At 51.7% G+C, this 26,096-nt stretch overlaps 2 protein-coding genes across 2 annotated transcripts; both read left to right on the top strand.

Annotated features, from left to right (window-relative positions):
- Positions 1 to 220: 220 nt before the first annotated feature.
- On the top strand, positions 221 to 6,644 carry EMWEY_00034610 (N-terminal acetyltransferase complex subunit NARG1, putative; the record flags this gene model as incomplete). The annotated part of the gene is made up of 10 exons (XM_013481956.1): positions 221 to 393; positions 599 to 841; positions 1,126 to 1,472; positions 2,163 to 2,641; positions 3,009 to 3,136; positions 3,887 to 4,165; positions 4,513 to 4,829; positions 5,214 to 5,330; positions 5,657 to 5,836; positions 6,388 to 6,644. Coding segments are annotated over 10 exons (2,520 nt in total), but the record flags the coding sequence as incomplete, so codon positions are not given.
- Positions 6,645 to 10,379: 3,735 nt separating this feature from the next.
- EMWEY_00034600 (RNA pseudouridine synthase domain containing protein, putative) lies at positions 10,380 to 25,922 on the top strand (the record flags this gene model as incomplete). The annotated part of the gene is made up of 8 exons (XM_013481955.1): positions 10,380 to 10,458; positions 10,645 to 18,645; positions 18,967 to 23,201; positions 23,536 to 23,642; positions 23,923 to 24,042; positions 24,173 to 24,502; positions 24,654 to 24,849; positions 25,062 to 25,922. The coding sequence occupies 8 exons, from the start codon at positions 10,380 to 10,382 to the stop codon at positions 25,920 to 25,922; spliced, it is 13,929 nt and encodes a 4,642-aa protein (XP_013337409.1).
- Positions 25,923 to 26,096: the final 174 nt, after the last annotated feature.

The raw sequence follows: 26,096 nt of genomic DNA, 5'->3' as shown, positions 1-26,096 counted from the left end.
GGGGGGGGGTTGGGGGGGGTGGAGGTTTGCTTGCGGATGTAGCTATCCATGTGGCCTTTATTTGCTGCCGGTGCTAATCGCTGCTGCTAAATCTCTCCAACTCTGCCTTGAAAAGGTTTATGAAAACAAAGAATCACGCATCTTCCCTGTGAATGTAATTGCGTGTGCCAATGATGTAGCCATTTATTTATTTGTATGTCTGTGCTTGCTTTGTGAACAGGCTGGTCGTCTGACGGTTGCGCTGGAGATTTTGGACGAGGTGGAGCAGCAATTTGCGGATTCTCGGGATTTAGATGCCTTTGAGAAGAGCGAAATAATTCTTTATCGCGCTTCTCTCCTAGAAGAGATGGGAAAATACAAAGAGTGCTATGAATATCTCTCCAGTCGAGAACAGTCCGTACAAGTCAAGTCCTCACCCGTCACGGGGTCCCCTCAAACATATTACAGCTTAGGGAGCTTGTGGTTTAGGGTTCATGGTTTGGTTTCTGCAATCTCGGCTGCTTCTGTTGGAATTTCATGCTGAACATCTGGCCCAAGCTTTTGGTTGGGCACTGACGCGCTTGACGTCTAGGGCTTGGGGTTTAGTGTTTGGTTGCAGGAACATCCTGGACGAGACATCTCTGCTGGAGGCTTTGGGTCGCTTGTCAATCTTCTTGCGTCAGTTTGATACGGGGCGCAAGGCGTACCGACGACTGATAAACAATAACAAAGATAACGAGTGTTATGTCTTCTGCCTTATGGCCTGTGACGAGAATGAAGAGATACGAAAACTCTTCGCTTTGCCGCGCTGTTCCTTCAACGGCGCTATGGGGAGGGCCGACTCCCTCGCCTATCGCCAACTGTACGCACACAGAATGCATGCAGCAGGACAACCGCTGCTGTTGCTGCTGCTGCCGTTGCTGTTGCTGCTGTTGCTGCTGTTGCTGCTGCTATACAGTGCTTGTCCGCATGGTCGTGTGCAGAGTGCCTGCACACATCCTTCCCTGCAGTTTCATAACTATCATGGCTGCATTTATCGGATTCACATTTTAGCAGCTTAATACATTTAATATAATATATAATGCAAACAATCCATGTGCTGCACACTAAATGTATCTATTTGCATTGTCTGTGTGTATTTTACAGGGAGCAGTTGTCATCGGGTTCGATTTTTGAGCGGATGGGTGAGGAGAGCTTTGTGTATTTGTTGCCGTGTGCGTTGCGTTCTTCGGGAGAAGACCGAGCGGGTTGGCTGCCTTCTTGTTTCAGTAGACAGGCAGCACAGGAATCTGAGGTTAAAGAGAAGGCTATGAGTCTTATTAATGGCTGGCGACCGCGAGAAGAACGAAGAGTGTGCACAGAAGCGAAACAAAACGGAAAAGAATGCAACATCACCAAACTCTACAGCAAGCGCACCCTCACCCCCCACTCCATCCGAGTAACACGCGAGCCCACAGAGAGGGAGCAGGAACTCATTGCCAGCTATTTTGAACGTAAGAAGGGAGATTACCAATCCATTTGCTTATTATCTAATTATTGAATCTATTAAAAGCACATTTACATGGTATCGACAGCGCTCCGTTGCGCATCCATGGTTTTATTTCTTCTGCCGTTTGTTTCCCCTTGGCTCTGTTTGTTTGTGTATTGCATTGTATTGCATTGACTTTATTAGGTGCGTATTTCATTTGTTTGTTGGCTAAGTTAACGTTTGCGTGTTTGGTTATTGTATTAACTCCGTTAGACATGTACGTTTATTATATTGGCTGTCGAGCTGTCATGTTTACTCGTCTTGCTCGTTTATTGTTTCTGGCTTTCTATGGCTCAGCACGTATGTTTGTTGCCTTTGTTTGTTTGTTATATTGCCTTTTAAGCTTTTATCTTTTTTATTTTGTATGTGTACCATCTTGTCTGTGTATGTGAATTGCTTTTGTCCGTTTCCGGTTTTTTCTTGTTTTATGCGTATGCATGATTTCTGTATTATTTGCGTTTTTCTGTACTTTCTGTTCGTACTTTCTGTGTGCTGTTTTTGCTGTTTTTAAATGCTAGTGTGTGTTTTCTTGTGTTCGGTATGCGTTCGCTTACATTTGCTTGTGTTCACTTGCCAGTGTATACTGGCGTGTGCATTTCTGTGTTTTTAGTATTTGCTGTTAGGTATGTGTCTTTTTTTTCCGTTTTATCTTCAGACCTGCAGCGGGAGTTAGCACCTTTTCCCTTGCTGGATTATTTGCCTCTTTCCTTTTTCACTGGCGACCGATTTGTAGCTGCTTTGGACCATTTTCTGCGGCCAATGCTGCGCAAAGGAGTTGTTTCTATCTTTGCGGCTATCCGACGCCTGTACACCCGAAACAGAGTCCACCTCATCACCTCTGTCATTGAGAGTTACGTCACGAACTTGGAGAAGAAACCTTCAACATTTGGAAAACTCCTTGGAACAAGAAACAGAAATACAACAGCAACAACAGCAGCAGCAACTACAGACAAACGGGAAGATAATGAACCCCTTAGGGCTGCTGCTGGTGATGCTGCAGCCAATAGTAACGATGTTGTGAATGATACCTGCCCAGAAGAAATGAGTTATTGCCTCCTCTATACTTATTTGCTGCTGGCCCAACACTACGACTTCACTAGACAGACTGAAAAAGCACTGGCAATCATCGACAAGGTGAGAAAAATTACATTCCTGGACATGCATCACAGACACCTGGACATACACCTCAAACCTAGGCATACACTTCAAATGCGACTCTAATACATCAGCATATACACCGTCAAACTCCCATCAGAAGTTGTACATACATGTAAAAATATTGCCTTTTTCATTGTTATTGTTGTTGTACTAGTTATTACTATCATTGTTTTAGGGTTGTTAGTGTATTATTGTTGGTGTGTCTTTGTGATTGTATTATTACAATTATTGCAATTATTGTTGCTGTTGTTTTTGCCATTGTCATCATCATTGTTACAATAGTTATGCTTCCTGCTGGGAGGATTGCCACTACCTGTTCCTACTTGCACTATGTGTTGTACAGGCGATTGAGCACACGCCTACGTTTGGAGATTTGTATTTAGCTAAAGGTCGCATTTGTAAACACATTGGGGACAATCAGACTGCAGCAGAACTGCATGAAAAGGCCCGTGAAATGGATACGGCGGATCGGTACGTATTTGTTGTTGAATATCCATTGAAATGGGATTTGTATATGCTGCTGTGAAATAGTTTGTTTATTTGCCTCTTAGCTGTTGCTCCTTTGTGTATGCGTTTGCTCTCTGTCGACTACGAGGGGCCTTTGCTCTTTATGCTGGCGTTTGTTTGCTTGCTTTTCTTAGCTTCTTCTTCCCTTTTTCGATCTTCTTACTGGTTTTCTTTCTTTCTGACCTCGCACTTCTTAAGGGTTTTAGAGACCACTTGTTGCTTGTTGCTTTGGTCTTGGATGCTACGTGTCGTACCTCGCACCTCTGAATTTGTTTGTTTGTTTGTCCACTCGTCCCGTTTTGTTGTTAATAGAACATATTGCGAACTTAAGGAATAGAGTATATTCAATATGCAAAAATTTATTCGCATGGCAACTGGTTGATCTTTACTGCTACTAATGCTCGGAGACATGCGGTCAAAAATTGGAGTGTTATTCTGCTTCTATGTTTGTTCTGTCGCATTCCCGTCATTACTATACAACCTCCGTCTATTTACCCGGTTTAGTTAGTGTGTTTGCTTGTGTATGCGTGTTTGTTTGTATGCTGATTCGCTTGTTCGTTGGTACGGGTGCTTGCTTGTATAGTTGTTTCTTTAACTTTGTTACTCTAATTTCGTTTTCTTAGCACTCTTTGTTTGTTTAGAGTGTTTGACGTTGTTGAACTGTGTTAGTATGTCATCAGTATATGTGTTTCCGTTTTTGTGTTTTTTGTGCAGGTATTTGAACTCCAAGGCGGTCACGTACTTTTTGCGCGTAGGGGATGTGGAGAGAGCGCGTTCTTTATCTCGTTTGTTTTCTCGTTTAGGAGATACTGAAGAGACACCTGAGGCTCAGTGCATGTGGTTCGAATTAAAGATGGCCCGAGCACTGTCTCGCAAGGGCTTGCATGCCGAGGCACTGGTAGAATATTCCAATACTCTTCAACATTTCCAGGAAATCCAACAAGATCAAGTCGACTTCCACCCCTACTGCATGCGCAAGTGCACCTTCAGGGCGTATGTAGCCTTCTTAAGAATGCAAGATAAACTTTGGTCCCACAGGTCCGACTCCAATACAACAACATATCTGTCGCACGGTAGTGCGGTGATTTAAATACTTTGGTCCTTCTTTGTTTGCAGCTTTTCTTTTTACTCTTCTGTGCTTTGTTTAAGTTGTGCATTTGGGGTTTCTATGGGAATGTTCCACTGGGCGGGTCAAACTTCGTTGTGGGGGGCAGGGCGGACGGTCTTGGGCTTGCTGCCTTGTCATCACTCTCGTTTATGTACCTTCCCTGCTCTTGTCCATTCAGTATCCGTTTATCTATTAATTTAATTCAGTTTTAATCGATCCATTTATCATTTAGGTACTACCGAGAGGCGGCAGGCGAGGCTGTGCGGATATACTTTGGTATACACGACGGCTCAATAGAAATCCCCCCCGAACTTGCCAACAGCAACAACAGCAACAGCAAAAACAACACCAGCAGCAATCAAAATAAGAAGAAAGGGGGCTCGGCAAAGCAGCAACAGAAGCAAGCTCCTCCACAAGAAAAACCTGCAACGAAGTGCTTGACAGAGAAACCCCTTGTTGCTGCCGAGAAGATATTGATGCCTCTTCTCAAATGTTGTTCTTCGGATGTCCGCACTTGGGAAGCGCATTACCATTTGGCCTTTAGAAAGGGTTCGTTGTTTTCTTCTTTTACTTCTTATTTCCCTTTCCTTCGCTCTCTGTATTTGCTTGTTTGGTTTCTTATGCTGCTCGTATAGTGTTCCTTCGGCTCATCTTCAGTTGCTCCTCTTGTCTTCTCTCCTGAGCTCCTTGCTCTCCCCCTATTTCCATCGGATGCTAGTTTCTTTCGTTGCACTGTTACTCTTCTTAATAGTTCTGTGCTCAGTTTGTTAATTTGTTAAATTCTTCTGGTGTTTTTGTTGCTCGCTTGCCTTTCCGCCCATTGCTTTACCGGCCGTTTGTTTGTTTGTTTGTGTGCTTTCGCTATTAAACAATTGCTTAATCATATTTATTTTTATTATTTGTCTGGTGTTGGATTTGTTCGTTTACTTGCAGGAGCCGTGGCGGCGATGATACTATCTTTGTGCCGACTGGACAAATTAAATGCTGCAAATCGGGTGGATATGTTTTATTCGCCGTTGTTTCCTCTTCTTTTGCACTTTTGTAGAAAGGGTGAGCAATCCTTCCTTCTGCTTAACAGCTTCGAAATACGGCATGTTAAGCAAAACACTCATGAAAAAAGCTGCCCTCGCTCTCGTTGGTTCCTTGCATTTTCTTTCACAAAGGAATCCTCCTCTTTAATGCTTCGTTCTCCAGTATATATTGTTTACTTGGGTTTAGTCCATTTGTTTAATTGATATTTGTCCATTCGACTGCTTCCTTGCCGCTGTATTTGGGGTACACATTGCCTACTGTCTTTTTTTGCCCGTTTGCTTTCCCTTTTTCTCTTGAGCTGCATGGAATTAAGCTCCTGCTGCTATTTCCTGTTGCTGCTGCAGCTGACATTGCTGCTGTTGATTCTGACTTGCATGAAATGGCGGCGGCTCGTCTGTCTTCTATCTTTAATTTCCCCGTCGAGTTCAAGAAGGAGGCTCTTGATGCTGCAGCAGATTCGCTGGTGCAGCAGCTCAACAGCAAATGTGAAGCAAACCCCACAGATCTTCCTCTCAGAACTGTTGGTGAGTTGTTTCTTCTTGTGTGTCTTTCTTTCCTTTTGTCATTTCCCTCTTCTTTCCTCTTCTTTTTGTTTCATTTTCCCTTTTTTCTTTATTCTTTCGTTGGCCTCGCCTGGCCTTTTGGATTTCTTTTAGGTTCTGCTTACTCTCCCCCTCCTCTGTTTTTTCCTTTCTTTCTCCTCCCCTTCCCTCTGATCGCTCCCTCATTTGGTTTTCGTTTGCTCCGGTTTTCCTTTTCTTATTTTGCCTATATGTGACCGAGTTGAATGTGCCTTATCTTCCTTACCCCCGTTTGTCTTATTCACACACCTTCTGCTGCTTTCCCCGCTGCCCCTTACCGTCCATATTTTTCGCAATGTCTTTCTAAACTCTATATTACTCGTGTTTGCTTCTTGGGGTTTTGGTTTTTTCTTTTGTAGCCTTTTCTTCTTCTTGCTTTGGCTTCCTTTTGTTTTTCGGTGTTTTCAACACTTTTTTAGATTCACAGTTTTCTGCACTTCTTTTACACAATTGGACATGAGCACTTTCTTGTTTTGATTCCATGTGTTTGTCAGCTCTAAAGGCCTTCCACCTGGCTGGGGAGCCGCTTCCAGCTGCTTTCGTGCAGCATCTCCCTTCTTGCATTACAGTGACAGAGAAGGAAGCAGCAGCAGCGGCAACAGCAACAGCAACGTCAGCAGCAACAGCAGCTGAAGAAGTCGACATTCCTTCGCTAACGGAATGTGAAGAGCTGCTGGAGCAGCTGCAGCACTTTAAGCAGCAGGAAGGTGTCTACCAAGGCGTGAGGGTATGTTTTGCCTACGTTGCCTAGTTTATGGTATTACTTATGCTACTCTGTTGCCATTCTGACAGTAGTATTATTATCCCTTCCTAACAGTATTTTTTATTATCCTTTCCTAATATTACCATTCTTAAGTTGCTATTACCACTGCATGTTTGGGGCCTTCTGTGTGCTTGTTCTTGTGTGTTTCCCCCTGTGTATATTCGCTGGTTGTTTCTTTTGCTGAATTTTGCTGCCTGATCTCTCTGTAATGTTTGCTGTTTGCTTCTCTTATTTTATTTTATCTCGTTTTCGATCTTTTTCCATTGCCCAAATGGCTTCATATATTAGTCCTATCATTTGGCGGTCGGTTTCAGTTCTTTCGTTCAGGTGGATTCTATGCCGGCTTGCTCGCCTCCTTGTATATTTGTTTGCTAATTTAAATACTTGAATGAGTTGATTTGTTCAATATCATGCAAATTATTTGTTTTGTGCGTCTTTGTGTGACAAACAGGCGGCCTGCAGTCGGCTCTTCCCCCTGGCATCTGCCTTTCGCGATCCATGTGGGGAAATGGGTAAATAGATTCAAGAGTGCAGCCAATGAATAGGGCTAAAATAGTTTAAATAAAGGGAAATAAACAAAGTAGAAAATATGCATCGCTTACTAAGGCTTTTATTATTCATAAAAAGCCAGTAGACGCATAAAATGCAGACCGCTGAAACGAGACAAGATTGTCGAGTTGACGTGTATGCACAGTAGCCGATGGAGAGAGAAAGAGAATGAGTGAGGGGATAGGGGAAACAAACATCCGATTTCAGGGCTTTATTTATCTTTTCTGTTCAATTGTTTTCTTTACCTATTCGCATATCTAGAATGCCCCTCGCACTTTTAACTTAGCTGACTTCTAGATTCAACTCCCTACAACTGTTTCCCCTGGCCGATGCCATTAAGAGTATGTTTGCAACTGGCTGCTCTAAATACAGTACATAAGCAACACAGCCCCGTTCAAATACGAAATTACAGGAACATGCAACTATAGGTTTCAGACTCCGTATGGGAGGAAATACACAGAGGGGAAGTAAGTGAATTTACCCCCTTGGAATACGCAAAGAAACTGCCCGTACACGCCAAAGCCAGGCGAAGGACCAAATTGAACTACTCAGTACGCTAGCAGCACGGAATAGGTTATGTTCCCTTGAACGTACTACAGCTTGTCTCCCCTATAGACAGAGAGACAGATGCAATGTATCGCGGCTTGCCGGGAGGTATTTAAGGCGCAGAGGGGAAAGCGGCAGAAGGTGTGTGAATAAGGCAAACGGGGGTAAGGGAGAACAGGTACCCTTCTATTACAACTTCTTCGGAACCCTTAATACTTCTCTGCCGCGTGGATGCATGCAGCAACCAGGTTGGGATTTATCCCAGGTAATACAGAAGAATAATCCGTGCAGTGAAGGGCTTTGCACAGCGTATAAGCAAGAATATGCCTCCTATTGGATGCGATAGATATAGTTATTATTTTTGTTCTAATACCCACAAAAACTGACCCGTCCTCCCCTAGCAGGTTCTGTGGCTGGCTTGCTGCAACACATATCCCCTAAACATAGGGGGACAATCCTATCCTTCTATGTTCCGCTTCCTATACTAGAAACACTGTCAATCAATTTTCAGGTGTCATAAACAGCAGAGTCTACCCCCCTGGTTGTCTCTACTCTGCGCATCAACACGCCTGAATACTTGGTGTCGTCCTACACACGCCTCTGCGGACAGCAGAAGTTGATGGCATTACCAACTCCTTCCTGTAGACAACCTCTAAATTTTGTGGAGTGTACTACAGGGCGGGACGGCCTCCCTCCTCGTCAAGTATGACTTGGGAGTCGGATCGCTCCTTCCCTTCTTCCTTTTTATTCGAATTAATTATTAATTTTGTTTACCAAACGAATCCAACTTATTAACAGAGCACACGCAAAGTCCACCACTGTATCCCCCACAGAGCGCCAGAGCAGGCGCCTGCTCTGCGCCGCTGCAGGAGCTGCGTATACACCTCAAGGAGCGGTTCCTGCTAGTCAATGACCTCACCACTGGTCTTAGCGGTTAAAGGTGCCACCATTATATTTAGGTTAGCATTATAGTTATTTAAGGGAACACATAATCGACGCAATCAACAACAATAAACGAACCGCTGTAATCCCTCTTGACTCCAGTAGCACCACAGGGGAGCGGCGGAAACGGGATGTTGCCTCCGAGGCCAATGTTCTATTTTAATGCAATTTTTAATAATTTAAGATAATCCTTTTTGATTAAATTAACAATTAAAACACATTTAATACAGTGGGGATGTCGGAAAGCAGTAAAAGGTGATGTGGGGTTTACCCAAATGCCGCTGCTGTTTCGGGGCCGTCGGTCGCGTTCGGGTCCATGCACAGCTTAGAGCAGCAAGACTTTGCTTCAGGAAAAGAGGGAATTAATTAATGCAGAAATAACATATTTTAGGGTATTTTTATGTTGCTGGATAGTGCTGGGAGCTGTTGCCGCCGCAGGACAGCAGCGCAGCAGCAACTACAGCAACAGCAACAGCAGCAACAGCAGCAACAGCAGCGGCGGCGGCCGCCGCCGCTGCTGCTGCTGCTCTTCCGGGCCCGCGCGTTGCTCTGGGGCTTTCAGGTATTTTAAATTCTTTCACCTGCTGGGGGGATCACTGAACAGCCAGTTTTTCGTCACTGACGTGGCAGCAGCACCCTCACGCAGCAGCAGCAGCAGCAGCAGCAACAGCAACACGCCTTCTGCCTCTGTGCATGCTACCGCTGCTGTTGTTGCTGTTGGCGTCCTTGCAACAGCAGCAGCAGCAGCAGAAGCAGCGGCAGAAAACTAACTTTCGAGTTTTTTGGATTGAATAAGATAAGCGGGGACGACAGCGGCTGCTCCTGTTGCAGCAACAGCAGGACAGGAGGAGCAGCAGCAGCGACAGCAGCAGCAGCAGCAGTAACCGACGCATGATTGGCATTAGCAGCACGTGAGTCTTCACCGGAGCCCTTTGTGCCTCACTCTCTTGAGAGTGGTGTCTGCTGCAGCGTGTGTCTGCTGCTGCTGCTTGCGTTGTTAACCGGACGAGCAGCAATAGCATCAGCAAGGGCAGGAGCAGCAACTGCAGCAGCAGCAGCAGCGACAGTAGCCCCTTAGCCACCCCGTCACCTAGATTCTGCCATTGAACAGCTGCCTCGCGCCGTGTTGAGTTTTGCTGCTCCAATTCTACAGCAGCAGGGTCTTGCTTCTGCCTGTGCCGTGTTTGGGGTTCGATGTCTTGCACACGCAGTTTAGGATTTAGGGTCTACGGTTTTGGGTTTAGGGTTTCAGGTTATAGCTTGCTGGCACCATAACCTCACCGCAATACAATTGAAAGCAGGTGGGCAAGGACATCGGGATTAGAGGTTTGCTGCTGTGGGCGCTGCAGGTGTACAAGCCGTGGTGCTGCGGTTTGACCTTATAACGCTTTTCTTTCTAGCTGCTGCTACTGCTGCACTAACAGCCATTCAGTTGCAGCAGGGGCAGGAGCGGGAGCAGCGACGACAGGAGCAGCCCTGCAACAGCAGCAGCAGCAGGAAGGGGTGCGCCGCCATTGTCAGTATTTGTAGCGCAAAGTAAAGAGACGCGGGGAACGGAGTCGTGGGGTGTATGTACACCTCAAGGCGTCCTCCCCTGTGGTCTGCCGTTGCGCCTTCTCGGCTGCTGCTGCTCCAGCAGCGGCCGCTGCAGCAGCAGCAGCAGCAGCAGCAGAAGTAGTAGTCAAGATGGGGAACAACGGCAGCTCCGCTCCCTCCTTTGAATTCGAGAAGAATTCGATTGCAAGAAACCAGACGCAGGCCAATGGTTCCGCATCGCATAGAGGCAAGCAGAAACCCTAAACCCTTAACCCTATACCCTTACACAACCCCTCCACAACCTTAAGCTGGTAAACCTTGAGGCCTTAAACTTAAACCACGATATATACTTTGTACAGTTGGTTCGCGTCTTTATCAAGGGTCTATAGTTTACTGTTTGGCGTTCGTGTTGCAGTGCCTGTTGTTGAGCGTCGGGTGTTGGCCGTGCGGGGTGGCAGCGGCGCCACGCAGAGTTTCTCGAGTCCTTTGTTAATACCGCTTCGCTGCGACACAACAGCAGCAGCAGCAGCGGCAGCAGGCAGTAGCAGCAGCAGCAGCAGCACACCTCCTGTGGAGGAGGAGGTGGAAGGCGGACGAGCTGTGGCAGTGCGGCGCCCCTGCTGCGCTGCTGCAGCAGCTGCTGCTGCCCCGCTGCTGTTGGGTCCAGCAGACGGTTTGCGGCTTGAGGACGAGGATTTGCAGGAAGATGCTGCTGCAGCTGTTGCTGCAGCAGCAGCGGGGGGCCGCAGCGGTGTTGCCAGCTGCAGCGCGTGCAGCAGTTGCAGGAACTTGGCTCTTGGGGGCATCGCGGCAGCCTCCGTCTTGCCTCTCGAAGCAGCAGCAGCAGCGCAGCAGCAGGACCAGCACCTTGCTGCTGGTACGTGCTTTGGTGTCCCTCCTCCTTCCCGGGGCCTCAGCAGCAGCAGCCGCAGCAGCAGTGAAGGCACAGCAGCGGAGGCGTTTATGTACAACTCGGATTTGCTGCCAGCAGCAGCGGCGCCTTCGGGGGGGTTGCTGACAGCTCAGCCGCAGCCAGCAGCAGCAGCAGCAGGCCTTAGCGCTTTTGCGGGTGAGTGTGCACGCTGTTCTGCTGTTTTCGACGGGGGGGATGCAGGAGACGCACGAGGAGGAGCAGCAGAGCATCGATCGTCAGCAGCAGGGGCTGCTGCTGCCCCTCCTGGTGCTGGTGCTGTTTGCGGCGACGCGGCTTTGACGGACAGCGGCGAGAGCGCTTTCGGGCAAGGTGGCGGCGGCAGCAGCAGTGGCCATGGCCCTGGGAACACGTCACTTTGTACCGGTTGCACCGGCAGTTGCAGCGGCAGCAGTAGTAGCAGCAGCAGCAGCATGGGCGATGTAGGCAGTGGAATTGGAATGTATCGTTCTGTTGGTACCCCTGGCGTGTGCAGCAGCGGTGCTGGAGGTCGTCTGAGCCTCAACAACAACAACGCAAGCAGCAGCAACAACAACACAAGCAGCAGTAATACCAGTGGCACTGCTATCGGCAGCGTGGGCGTGTGCGGACTGGCGAGCAGCAGCAGCAGCAGCAGCAGCAGTACCAACCAGAACAGCAGTAACAACAGCAGCGGTATTAGTAGTAGTGGTGGCAATGGTGGCAGTAGTAGTAATGGTGGAGGGGCTTTGGGAAGTTTAGGGGGTTTAGGAGGTTTGGGTGTATCTGAAGGCCAAGGTGTGGAGTTTGAAGTTCGGAATTTCTGGAAGGTTGCAAAGACGCATAACGATCTTGAATCTCCTGCATTGGGCTGTTGCAGAGGATTTGTATTTCGCCTTCTCTTACACCCGAGGGGTACTGCAGGGACAGACTCTGAGGCATCCCATTTGTCTGTTTTCTTGGAGGCTGTGAAGCAGAGTTGGTATCCGGAGGACTGGGTCTTCCCGAATGTGCGCTTCGAGTTAACAGTCGTCAACTTCCGTGATCCAAAACAAAGTATTACCTCCTGGGCACATTGGTCATTCAGCGCAGAGGCAACAAGTAGAGGCTGGCAAAAGATGCTCCCCCATGCACGGCTTACTCGCCAAAGCGGCTTCTTGAGTGAAGACGGCGCTGTCCTTGTAAGAGGAAGGGCAGAACCTCCTTTTGCTTGTTTATGGTCAAAAGGCCCCACGTACAGACCCCACAGAGCTTGGGAATATATTCCTGAGAGAGCGGCCAAAACTCTCGACCATGTTTCTTCTTCGGCGTCGCTAGCGGCAGCAGCGGCAGCTGCTGCCGCTGCTGCGAACCTCATGAATCCTGACCAGCAGCAGCAACAGCAGTCTGCAGCTGGGGCTGCTGCAAGGCCCCAGCAGCAGCTTGCTGGCGGCAATATACCCAAACCGACTTCTCCAAACCCCACCAGTCTACTCTCCTACCTTGAACCGCTCGTCCCTTCGCTACAACCTGCACTCGGTGCAGACTGTGTAGCGCTCTTTGTGCATTGTTTGTTTCATTTGGGGGAATTCCGCCGCCAGATTTTACGTTGGGGGACAGAGAAGATTACTGCTCCTTCTGTTGCGGCTCTTCATGAGGATCCTTCTTTGGCTTCTACGATTCCGAGTTTTATTGATGGCACTTTAATCGGGGCTCTACAGCATACATTTGCTTATATGCTTCTGTGGCCAGTAGCTGTTGCATGCAAGCGATTTCAGCAGCTTGCTGCTGCTGGATGTGCTGCAGCAGATGCTTGGTCGTCGGAGGTTTTCCGTTGGTATGGTGCAGAGCTCTTTCCTAAAGGAGCTGCTACCCCATTTAGAAGAGAAGCAGCGTTGCCTTTCGGATTCCCTAGCAGCAGCAGCAGCAGTAGCAGCAGCAGCAGCAGAAAATCCAGCTTTTGTTTCTTCTGCCAGAAATGCTTCTGCTGTTGCAAGTGCCACCATCCTTCCTCTCCATTCCTCCTGCGCACTGCAGCACAACTCCATATGCAGTCTGTACACTCAACAGCCGCAACACCACCACCAGCACCACCTCCACCAGCAGCAGCAGCGGGAGCGGCAGCGGCACCTGCTGCAGCTGGAGCTGCACTTCCACAGGCCACCTCGGGCACCAACACCGCCAGCAGCAGCAGCAGCAGCAGGCCGGCTTGTGCGGGGGAAGGCTGTTGTTATCGCGACGGCTTCGGCGATTGTTTGGATTTGGCAGCCGGTGGAGGCGAAGATGCTCTTTGTCTCTGTTGCGACTTAATCGACAGACATCCGGAGGTGATGGCTTCTCTGCCCCCTCCTCCATCAACTCGCTCTATTTTGAGGGCTCTCCATTTGCATGACTTGCAAAAGATTGAATCGAACGACCCGCTCGTGCGAGTCCACACAGAGCTGTTTTCCCTCCTAATGAGGGAAATTGCCAAAACTAGCCTCGAAGAAAGAGCGCAGCAGCGGGAGCAGCAGCAGCGGGAGCAGCAGCAGCGGGAACAGCAACAGCAGGAGCAGTTCGAGCATGACACCCCGGATCAACATCCTGGCATACACAGCGCAAACACCAGTAGCAGCAGCAGCAGCTGTTGCGGCAACAACATGTGGGAGAATGAAGGGGTGCCATACAGTTCTTGCGATCATTTGGAAGCGACTTGCCACGAACTTTTCTGTTCCTCCGATCGGTCAATCGGCCTCATGGCACCGGATGGAAGCCCCGATATTTCTGCCTCATTTACGCGTTGTCGACACATTCATTCTTTGCCTCGAGCTTTGGAGAGTTGTGGCCGCCCTTTTCATCATTATCCGGAGGTTTTGTTTATTTACTTGCAGTCTCCTAAACAAGCAAAGAAAGGAGAGTTGTTTGATGCTCCTCTTCGCTTAGATGCCCAAGGGCTGCTGCAGCTGCGAGCTGCTTCCAGTCCAAACCCCGCTGGAGCTCCTGCTGCACCACCTGCTCCTGCGGCTCCTTCTGCTGCCCAGATGCACAGTGCTGCAGCATCATCTCATGGTGCGGCGCCCCCCGCTGCTGCTGCAGATCCCACGGCAGGGGCAGCGGGGGCGCCAGTCGACGCCTCACTGGCTTCTCCGGTTGATGGAACGGGAGGAGGAGCAGCAGTTGGCAGCGGCAGCACGCGTCCTGTGCTTTCTGCTGCTGCTCCTTGGGCTCGAGTAAAACAAAAGAAACGACTGCGGCATCGCATGCAGCAGTCGCGGCGGCAGCAGCAGCAGCGTTGCAGTGTGGATGATCGGGAGAGCGGTGATTCTCAGTCCGACTTTTCCGACGAAGAAAAAGCAGCAGCAACGACAGCACCAGCTGCAGCTTCTTCTGCTGCAGGCGAAGGCGATGGTTGGGGAAGCCCCACGGGTTCGAGTGCCGGTTGCGGCCCAACTCCTCCCACCCCAACCCCAACCCCTACCCCCAATAGTAGTAGTAATAGCAGCAGCAGCAGCAGTAGCAGCAGCAGCAACAGCGGATGCGGGTTGGTTGGGAAGGGAATGGGAAATGTTTGCGGAGGAGGGGAGAAGTGGTACTCTCTGTTTGCCTTGTTTTTACGTGAGGGAGAAAGCAGGGGAGACAGTGGAGGATGTGGGGGCTCTTACTCGCTGCTGCTGCGCCCAGAAGAGGACGGACCATGGTTTCGAATAGCGGGGGGCAGAGTAGAGCGCCTCTGCTCGGGTGTTGAGTTTACAGAGTGGAAATGTCATAGAGATTTCTTCTGCGGGGGTGCAATTTATATGGCAGAAGATTATATTGATGCCATTCAAGCTGGAGATATTCAAGCCGGTGTTGATATCAAGCAGCTCAACCCTTGGCTGTATTATAGGGTTCTATATGAGCTCGGAGTTACGGAGGCCGAAATCAAACGACCTTGGCTCATCCCACAGCAGCAACAGCAGCAACAGCAACAGCAGCAGCAGCAACAACAGAGGCAAATGCAGACACACACGACGCAGCAGAGTGCGACATCTGTTCGTAGAGATACACATGGGTCTACTGCCACAGCAACAACGGCAGCGGATCCAACAGCAGCAGCACCTGCTGCTGCAGATGCAGATGCAGGAACGAAGCGGACAGACGGATCTCCCCAGCAGCCTGCAGCCGAATCTGCAGAGCCTGAGGCAAAAACTGCAACAGCACCTGCAGCACCAGCAGCTGAGGAAAAGGGGGCAATAACAGCAGCAGGGGAAACCGATGCCGTGCTAACTGCGCAACCCGCACTCTCACCAACTGCTGCTCCAGATGCTGCAGATGAGACTGCAGGCGATGGTGCATGGGATCAACCTCCCGCAGCATCGGCAGCAGCAACTGCAGGTTTGACAGCAACAGCAGGAGCACCAGCTGCTGGAGGTGCAGCAGCATCAGCCGATGCAGTAGATGCAACAGCAACAGCAACAGCAGTAGATGCAAATGCAGATGCAGCACCAGCAGCACCGGATGTCGACAGGCGGTCTGTTGTGAGTGAAGCTCGTCTTCGGGTGTTTCGTCCATTGGCTGCTTGGTTGCTTGAAGTTGTGCAAGAGAGGGCGCGGTTGGCTGCAGCAATTGCGCTGGCATCGGAACAGCAGCAGCAGCAGCAGGAACAGCTACAGCTGCAGCTGCAGCTGCAACAGCAGGAAGTTGAAGGGCTTTCGGACCAAGCCGCAGCGGAGCAGCACCTGCAGCAGCTGCAGCAACTGCAGCAGCTGCAGCAGCTGCAGCAGGAGCAAGATCGAGAGAACAAAGCAGCAGCAATTCGGGAGCTTTGCCGTGTGGAAGAGGAAGAGCTGCTGGTGCTGCAGGAGCTGCGCTTTGCAATGGCTGGTCTACTGCTCGATGAGTTTATAGATGGATTCTGCCCGCAGCCAGCAGCAGCAGCTCCAGAAACAGCAGGAGCGGCATCTGACGCAGCAGCGCCACCGACAGCAACAGCATCATCATCTACTGCTGCAGCAGCAGGAGGCAGGGGCGGGGAGCAGTCTTGGGTTGCATCTTCCCCTCAGTGCTATGGACTTATAAACTCTGAAGGGAAGCTGCTGCTGAGCGATGCAGCAAATCTGTTGGGTGGACCAATCTCGAGGCTACTAGAGACCATTGCCTCACTTGCAAAGGAGGCTGCGGTGTACCTGCAGGCCATTCACATCCGCGCTGCACGCATGCAGCAACAGCAACAACAACAGCAGCAACAGGAACAACAGCAGCAGCAGCGGCGGAGACGGAGACGGGACCAGCAGGATGAGGAGGAGAAGGGGGTCCCTGCTACTGCTGGCGCAGCAGGTGATGCAGGTGCAGAGGCGGGAGCGAACTGGAAACTGCCTTTGGGCCAATCGACTGCAGGAGGAGCAGCAGGAGCAGCAGCGGATGACGTATTGAATTTGGACTTTGAGGGTAGTGGTGGTGAGGTGTCTGCCTCTGTTGCTCATCAGGCAGTAGTAGCGCGTTTGTACGACTTGTGGCGCTGCTGCTGCTCTAGTGGGGCGGAGGCAGCAGCAATTCTGTCGTCTCCTCATGGCTGCGATTCTGCCGCCTCTGCGCTACCCTTCTCCTTAGCCTTCAGCGCAGCAGCAGCAGCCGCAGCGGCGGCTGCAGCAGCAGCTGCTGATGGTGGGGGTGGTGCTAGTGGTGGTTCTTCGGCTGCCGCTGGGGCAGTTCCTGCTGCGGCTCCTACGGCAGCAGAAGCTGCAGCAGCAGCTGCCGCCGCCGCAGCAGCAGGCGCGCTACGACCCACGCAGGTGCTGCTCGCGTTAGCCCATGCAAGCGACACAGCCGTGTACGTACCTCTTTGTGGCTTGGACGACACTCTCGATGCTGTTGCTCGGCTGCGGCTGCTGCTAGGGCCTCTGCCCTCGCTGCAGTTCATGCGCCAGGCGCTGCAGCAGCAGCGCATAGTTACTGCATACCTGCACAGGCCGCAGGAGATTGTAGCTGCCTACTTTGCTGTCTTCGGGACAGAGCAGCAGAAAGAACTGTTGAAGACAGAAGCAGCACAGATCTTGAGGCTCCCTTGCCTCACCCATCCTCTCAGGAAGCCCTCTAACACCGCCCACACCACCAGCACCAGCGGCAGCAGCAGCAGTAGTGCCAGCAGCTGCAGTGGTAAGAGGCGGAGAGGAGGCGAAGGTTGTACATGCTGCGCCTCTCTGCCTGCCGCTGTAAGCGATGCCTTGGCGACTGCGTTGGCTGTCGCTCTTCGGTGCCGTGCAGCAGCAGAGAGGCAGGAAGAGATTGAACAAATAAAACAGCTACTGGCAGCACAGGCTATTGCTATTACGCTTGCATTAGAGAAGGATGCTGCATGCCTCTGCTCTCCCGTACACCTGTCGGACAGTTGTAGTTGCGCTGCTGCAGCAGACGATGCCCATGAGGACGATGCCGATGTTAATCGTGCTGAAAAGAGCTCATCAGCAGCCAGCGGAGACGCAGGTGTCGACCACAGCAGCAACGCCACGCCCTCGAGCAGCAGCAGCGATGCTCCGGTTGGCGTAGGTGGAAGGCCCTCAGCAGCAGGAACAGCAGCGGCAGGGTCAGTTGTAGCAGCAGCAGGAGGTGGTGGACGTCGGCGGAAGGCGGCGCGTGGCTCGAGCCCGTCAGCGGGTCTGGGTTTGGGTATGCCTCCTCTATTGGACCTGTTGTTGCCTTCGATTGTTTTCAGCCAAGCAGCAGCAGCTACAGCAGATCCGCGCATATTTCTGCTGTCTATACATTCGACGCTGGTGCCGCAGCGGCCTTTCTCAGGCCGAGATCTCGGGCCCCATCACACCTCCTCGAGGGTGAGGCAGCAGCAGCCGGAGCTCGATTTCTCCCCAGATGGCCTGTGCAGGCGGTCCGCTGCAGCAGCTGCTGCTGTTGCTGCTGCTGCTATAGGGTCGGATGGCCCGCCGGCAGGGGCATGCCGAGGGGGGATGCGTTTTGGGGGACAGGCCTTCGACGCGTACACCAGCGGCAGCAGCAGCAACAGCGCAGCAGCTGCGGCGGCAGCAGCAGCATTGGGACCTTTCGGCGGCGGCACAGTTGCTGGTTTGTTGCCGTTTACATGCACTGCTCCGGGAGGATACCGCAGCGCTGGTGCCGCTGCTGCTGCCGCTGCCGCCGCCGCCGCAGCAGCAGCAGCAGCTGAGGTCGAACCAGAGCTGGTGGAAGTAGGGATTGTCGTTGCAGCAGATTTAGAAGGCTTAGAGGGATTTTGCATTGAGGACAATTTGTTGCCGAGGCAAAGGCTTGTCTTAAGGAGGAGAGACAGCGCAGGTTTTCCTCTTACAGTCCGTCGTCTCTATTGTGCGCTAAGAAGAATAATTCTCTCTCAGCTTGCTGCTGCTGCTTCTGTTGCAGCTGTCCCTGCAGATGCCACAGCCGCCCTCCGCAACAGCAGCAGCAGCAATATGGATGAGTTGTGGGGATGTGTTTCTGCTGTACGTGGCCAAGCGGCGGAAGAATTATGCAACGAAGACTCCAGTTTTGTATTCAAGCCCTCGGCTGTCGATTCGTTTCTTCTGTTTGCCCTTCGACCAGATAATGACCCCTCAAGAAAGGGTAATTTACATGTCTTACTGTCTCTATTCCTTTTCCTCTTACTTTGTCCTCGTCATTTCCTTCCTCTGTTCGTCTCTTCCCACTCTCTGCCTTTTTCCATGTATATGGTATTTGTAGTGAACATAGTATACTTATATATTTATATATTGACATATTTGTTACATGCCTGCAATATATATACTTAATACATATGATGTACAATATATATAATGCATATTACACATCTAATGCATTATTGTATATGTTGTATGCGTAGCACATATTATATACAGTATAAAGAATAAATATATGGCACATTGACACCTTAATGGTGTGTTGCAGGCCGTCGGCGATTTGTGCAAATGGATCCCAACGATCCGGTGGAGGCGTACATCGATCACCGGAGACTGCTGCTGGATGCTGCAGCGCCGGATGTGACGGTGTTAATAATGGGCGTGCCTCCTCGCAGCAGCAGCGGCAATACTAATAATAGTAGCAGTGCTAATAGCGGGTTAGGTGGTGGTTTCCCTCCTGAAGACACAGGCGAAAGGCCGCTGCTGCTCTTCAAGTGGTTCTGTCCTGAGACGGTAAACTTAGTGTGCTTGGGGGCTCTTATTTGCGACGCGAAGCAGCAGCTGCAGCAATATGTGCTGCAGTGGGTTCTGCCTCGTGCTGCTCGTAGCGGCCTGTTGACGCAGCAGCAGCAGCAGCAGTTTGCTGCAGATCCCGACGCGCTGGTTGTAATGGAAGAATGCCAACAGCGCACTGTACAAAACATTAGAAGATGGGCTTGTGCAATTAAGAAGATTAATAAAAAGACGGGAGACATTATTATTATACAACCGAGAGTCAACATTGAGTCCCCTGCCTCTATTAGGCAGAGAGAGGCGTCTGCTCTCCTAGACAGAGTTTGGGCATTCGAGGGTGCTGCTGATACAGCTGCTATAACACTCCCTGCTGCTATGCCGCCAAATGCTGCTTCCACCGCTTCCTCTTCAGCAGCTGCTACGGAGCCCGCCAATGCGGCTGCAGCAGTAGCAGCAGTAGCAGCTGCTGCTGCAAACGCCTTCCGAGCATTGGTCCCCAACGGAACTGTCGGATCTGGCCTGTTCGCAGGTCCTGGAGGACGCGGGGCAGCAGCTGCAGCAGCAGATGCCGCAGAGGAGGAAGGTGCAGGAGGTCGCCGCCGCAAAAAGAAGACAAAGAAGGCCCCATTAAGACAGGCTATCCCTACAAACAAGAAAAGCGTCATCGCAAAGCTAGCAGAGGACAGCAGAAGAGCAGAGAAAGAAGACGGAGAAAAGATTGAGCAGACGACATTCAACTCACCAACGGAAGATGCTGCGGCAGCGGCAACTCCTAGTGCTCCTGTTGCTCTTTCTTCTGAAAGAAAAGCTCAAACGGATGCTCCTAAACGAGGCTCCGGGTCGCCGGCAGCTGGTGGGGCACCAAAAGCAAAGGCAGCAGCACTAGCTACTGCTACTGCTCCATCGGCAGATCAGGACGCAGCAACCGATGCCACGAAAGGAACAGCAACGAAATCAGCAACGGCCAAAACAGCAGCAGCAGCATCGGGCCCGTCACCAGAACCGCAGTCTGGCCGGAACAAAAGGCAGCAACAACAACAGCAACAGCAGCAGCAGGCGGCAGTAGAGGGTCGAAACAAAGTTAAGGAGACGCCTAAAACTGTTGCTGCAGCGTCTGTCAAGGCGCAGGACAAGAAGCAAGCAACAGCAGCAGCAGCTCCAGCTACCGCTGCAAGTTCACAGCAGCATCTGCGGACCCCAGCAGCAAAGGCAGCAGCAGGAGAGGACGATGCAACAGCAGATCTCAAGAAACAGAAGGAGAAAGCCCTTCAGCAGCAGAAGCGCGTCGGTGCTGCTGCTTCCGCAACACCGGAGTCCGGATCTGCAGCAGCAGCTACGGGCACCCCACAGGTTGATCAAGCGGCAGCAGCAGGAAAGAAGGGTACAGCAGCAGCAGGAGCACAGAAACCTCGCGACACAGAAACTCAGAAGCGCGGTGCCTCATCAGCTTCTCCATCTGCGGGGACAACAGCAACTGCAGAAGCAGCAGGACCAGCAACAACAGCAGCAGCCGCTGCCCCTGGAAGTCCGCAACCTCCATTGGGGCCCAAGGCAGCTCGAGGGGCTACGCAACGCCAGCAGCAGCAGGAGAAGCAGCAGGAGCCTGCGGATTCAGCAACAGCAGAAGAGGGAGTTGATGCAGGAGCACCTCTGTCTCCTTTGTCATCGGACGCAGCAGCAGCATCAGCAGCTGCAGAGCTGCCACACCGGCATTTGCTGCAGCCGCAGAGCCTGGAGATGCTGCAGCGGCTGACAGCTGCCAGGGAAGTTGATGAGGAGGCGCTGCGCCTTCTTGCTGCTGACGTCATTGAATCTGTCCTGTCACACATCGCCCAAGAGGCAGCAGGAAGTTATGCTGCTGCTGCTGCACCCTGGGTGCAAGCAAGCAGAAGCTCTCCACAGGCAGCAGCAGCAACCACAGCCACCGTTGCTGCCCCAGCTGGATCTTCCAAACGCGCAGCAGCTGGGTCTTCACCGTCACTGACATCTGGAGCAGCGCACGCAGCAGCAGCAGCAGCACCAGCAGCACCAGCAACAGGAAGCGTAAGAAGTCCGCTTGACAGCCCCGTAGCCGGGGAGGTGCTGCTGCAGGCGGCTGAGCTGCTGGATCGGATTAGCGCCACAAGCTTATCTTCGCAGCAGCGGCCCCTGTTTGCAAAGCAGCTCCAGATGCACCTGGAGGTGTCTCTGCTGCAGGCTCTTGAGGGCGGTGCAGCAGCAGCAGAGGACGCAGCAACTGCAGCTGCAGCAGCGGCAGCAGCGACGGCCACAAAGGGCCGATCGAGTAGTTACAGCGGCGTGGCTGCGCCTGGGGGCAGCAGTGGCAAAGGCGCCTCCCCTAGCAGCGGTTCCAACAGCGGCTCCAGCAGCAGCTCTAGCAGCAGCAGCACCAGTTTAGATTCCTTGAGTGCAGCAGACCTGCGTTTCCTTGCCTTCAGGCGTCTTCTGCCTCCGAGGGGTCTGGCTGCGTCTGAGTTGTTTGCAATGTTAGCTGTGGGGCGGAGCGGCATGATAATATCTAGAAAGCTTCTGGCGTTGCACTGTCACGCCTTCCTAGATAAGGCAGCAGCAGCTGCAGCCAGTAGCAGTAGCAGCAGCAGCGTTGGTAGCAGCGGGAGCAGCAGCAGCGGGAGCAGCAGCAGCAGCGGAAGCAGCAGTAGCAGCGGATCTGGCGGCGGTGGTGGCAGCAAGAGCAGCAAGAGTTTGAGCAGCAGGAACTTAAGCAGCAGCCTAAAGGTAGCAGCAGTTGCATGCATGTGGCTGGTCCTAGGCCCGCGCCATCTTTCGCGCTTGGGGGAGTCTCAGCAAGGCAGGCGGCTGTTTGATTCTGTCTCGAGGCGGCTGATTGATATCTGTTTGCTACAACTCCCTTCTGCACCTAACGCACCATCTTCCTATCCTTGTGTTCCTCTTCTTCTCGCAGGCGACCCTGCTGCCGGTGCTGCTGCTCCTGCAGCAGCAGCAGCAGCTGGAGGGGTCGATGCGTTAGTGGCGTGGGCTGTTGCAGTGCTTCTTAAGTGGCTTTACTCTGTGAAGGTTACCCAGCTGACTTTGCCTCGGGTTGCTGGTCTCTCAGGGGCTCTTGCTTCTCTTGCTTCTCCTGCTATCCTTGCTGCAGCCTATCCAGCAGCAGCACCTGCTGCTGCGGCGGCAGCAGCGGCGGCGGCAGCAGCGTCGCAGGATTCCTCTTCTGCGGCAGCACGGGCGGCAGGATCTCCTGCACTGTCCAGCGTCCAAGATGACGCTGCAGCGGATGTAGAAGAAATTGAGCGGAAATCAGCAGCATCGGCATCATCAGGTGCAGCAATAGCAGCATCAGCAGCAGCACCCATGTGGGCGCATGTGGCGGAAGGCAGGTCGCATGCTGGACACCGTGTAGCGCCGTGGGGGTCATCTTCAGCAGCAGCAGGAACGGGAGCAGCAGCAGCAGAAGCTGACAGCTCTCCACGTCGCGGCGGTGCATCAGGTGTACGTCGCGGCGCAGGCAGCAGCAGCAGCAGCACGGATTCCTGTTCTGTTGCCGAATGGCTGACAGACCGTTGCGAGTCCGAGGTAGAAGAGGAGGAGTTGTATGGAGAGGGTTCTCCTTCTCCTGTACACCGCATGCAGGCAGAGCCGCAGCAGCAGCAGCAAGGTAGCACCCGGTCCGCCACCTCAGCCACCGCAGCCAGCAGCGGCAGTAGCGGTACCGCCACTAGCACAGGAAGTAGCAGCAGCAGTAGTAATGCCATCACCACCTCCACAAGCAGTAGCAGCAGCCGCCGTAGGGTCTTCAAGAAGGCGTCTCCCTATGTTATTGCTGAAGGAGCCAGCTGGCTTGTTATATACAAGCCCGCTTTCTGGCACTGCTCCGGTGTTAGCCGATCTTCGAGTGTATCCTCAGCCCGGCTTAACAGCGAAGATATCGAGCAGGCCCTGCAGCACATCAGCTTAGAGGAGCTCGTCTCCAGCGGGAAGGTAGAAAGCTTCCATCTCTACCTCATGAAAAAGGTAAGAACATACATGTCCTGTAGGACGCAGCAGCAGCAGTTACTGCGGCAACAGCTGCTGCCCCTGCTGCTGATGATTACTACTATTATTATTTTTTCCTGCCTGTGTGTTGCCTATGAGTATCTGCGAATGTTGCTATTTGAGGTGCTGCTGCTACTGCTGCCACTCTCTATCTCCTGTAGCTCATGCTGCTGCGGCTCCTCCTCTGCCGGTGACACTTTTGCTTCTTCTTCTTCTTGGGTGTTCCTTCGTTGCTGTGTGTCTCGTCTAGTGTCTGTGCTTCGTTGATTAGCATTTGCTGATGTTGCCTGTGCTGCTGCTGCTTCTGCTACAGTATCCACGTTTAGAGACGGTGCGCCGCTGGGAGGAGATGGAATGCGGATTGTGCCATCGCACGGACTTAGAAACTTCTGGCTCGCTCCTCATTGCCAAGACGCGGAGGTGAGTTGTGCATGCACCACGCCCTTGTCTTTTGCTTTGTTTGACGAAATTTTCGTGTATTATCCTATCCTGGTTTTGTTGTTTTTTTGTTATAGTGTGAGCGCATTTATGCGTGTATACGTATATATGCATTTGGTGGATTTCGGTCTTTCATTATTCTTGCCGTGCTGTCCGTCAGACTTTAGTGCTTCTTGTCTGCTGTTGTCCTACTATTAAGCTAGATTTCTTTCCTTCTGTTTATTCTCTGTTGTTTGTTTGCTTGTATGTGGGTTTGTGGCAGAGCCAGAGATATTATCTTTGAGCAGTTCCGACGTAGATCGGTCCACAAGGAGTACTTGTTGCTGTGTCATGGACGGTTGGCGGAGAAATACGGCAAAATAGACTACCCAATAGCCACGAGGTACTGCTTGAGAGTAGAACTTCACAGCATCATTACCTGGGTCTGATCTGTACCATTGTCTTCTCGTATTTTTCTCGCTGGGTTTGATTTTATGTTCGTATTTTTGCATTTGCTTCTTGTTTTTTAATAGGGACTTCGATACCTGCAGATCTAAAAGCCATTTTTCTGCCGTTGTTGGCCCTCACGAGGGAGGAGAGGAGGCGCTCACGGAGTTCCGCCTTTTGAAAGTCTATAAGCTAAAACGGCCTAACGATCCCAAGATAGTGTCTGCTATTGCTGCAGCAACCAGAATGGCTGCAGCGGCTTCAGCCCAGCAAAGGGGTTCCAGCTCCAAGGCCGCTAGCAGCAGCAGCAACAACAACAACAACAGCAGCAGCGGCAGCAGCAAAGAGTTTACCTATAGCCAGGAATTCAGCTTCTGTCGCGTCAAAATCCATACGGGAAGGACGCACCAGATTCGGTGCGTCATTACTGTTTTTTCGGCTTCGCCGTTATTTCTGTTTCTGTTGCTGTTTCGTCGTCTTTTTCTACTTCCGGTTCGGCTCCTAGTTGCGCTGCTGTTGCTGGTATTTCTGGTTCTGCTTCTGTTATGCTGCTGCTGCTGTGTGCAGAGTGCACTTCCAACACTTAGGGCACCCACTGGTTGGCGACTTGAAGTACTGTTACGGTGGCTTGGCAGCAGTAGATCGCGTTTGGTGTGGGCGGATGTTTTTGCATTCAAGTTTGCTTATTTTCAACTCCCCAGACAGCAATGACAGCAATAAACCGATCACCGCTACCTCGCCTCTGGCACCGGAGCTCCAGCAGGTAATATTTCGGTCTTGTTAATTGCAAACACAGGGAGAGCAGATGATTTGGCAGATAGAATACAGTTACTCCTCACCTTTGTAATTTGCAGCAGACTCTCTTTATGCTGCGCTGCAGTATAGTGCTTGTAGTGGTATTAACCTGCAGATCACCCTTTCTAAACATTTACAACTCGAGAGCCTATGAATTGCTGCTGTTCCGTGTGCATGCAGGCATTGGACAACGAATTGGTGTGTGTCGAGGACTTTACAACAAGTCGGGATCGGGATCGGGAGCGGGAACGTGGAGACGAGCCCCAAGGGGCAGAAGCTGAATTCACTTCTGGTGAATGCAGCCGCTCTGCTGCTGCTGCTCCTTCTGCTGCTGCGCCAAGCGGACCACCTAAGGACAGCTCGTCTGCTGCAGCAGCAACTGCAGCCGCTGCTCCTTCCTCGCCGATAACACGCAGCGCACCGGCATCGGCTTCCGGCACTTTTGCTGCTGTTGCAGCTTCTGCTGCTGCAGCAGAATCTGGTGCACCAGCGGCAGCAAGAGGAGGGGCCACACAGGCGGCCAAGCCAAAAGGTGACTCTTCGCCAGCAGCAGCTACTGCTGCAGCTGCTGGTAAAAAGGGCAGCTCACCGATGCAGGCAGTAGCAGCTGAGCCGCGTAAAGATGAAACTGCAGAAGCAGCAGCATCTCCTGCAGCAGGAGCTGCTGCAGTAGGACGAGGGGCCGGAGAGTCCTCCGTTCCCCGACGGCAAGGTTCAGCCAGTGCAGCAGCCGCAGGTCCGCAGACGTCTGCAGAAGAAAGTGATCCTCAGACACAGCACCCGGAGCAGCAGAAGGAACGAGAGCCATCTCCTTCTGAGTGGCCCAAACCGCCGCGGCGCTCAGCATCATTCTCTGTCAGTTTTACCGCTGCTGCTGGAGCAGCAGCAGCAGCAGCAGGTGCAGCAGGCGTAGCAGCAACGGCAGCAGATCCTCGAGATGGAGGTGGCCCCGAGAGGAATTGGAGCTACCGGTCGTATGCTGAGCAGCTGTTCTTGCACCTGGGCAGCAACGCAGTTGATGGTGTTGCGAATGGTGGTTAGTATTAATATATCCTTTAAATTGTAGAAAGAAGATAACTATATATAAATTGAATTTACCTCTGTAGTCTCTAAGTGCACCTCCATTTACTTGTCTGGATGGTATTGATGCTGTGTATGTCCGTATTTGTATATCTTAATCTCGGTTATATATATATATATATATATATATATAAT

This window comes from Eimeria maxima, genomic scaffold (assembly GCF_000499605.1).
Source record: "Eimeria maxima Weybridge genomic scaffold, Emw_scaff475, whole genome shotgun sequence".
NCBI lineage: Eukaryota > Apicomplexa > Conoidasida > Eucoccidiorida > Eimeriidae > Eimeria > Eimeria maxima.
The sequence above is the reverse complement of the archived record's forward strand: the minus strand, read 5'-3'. Positions and strand labels throughout refer to the sequence as shown.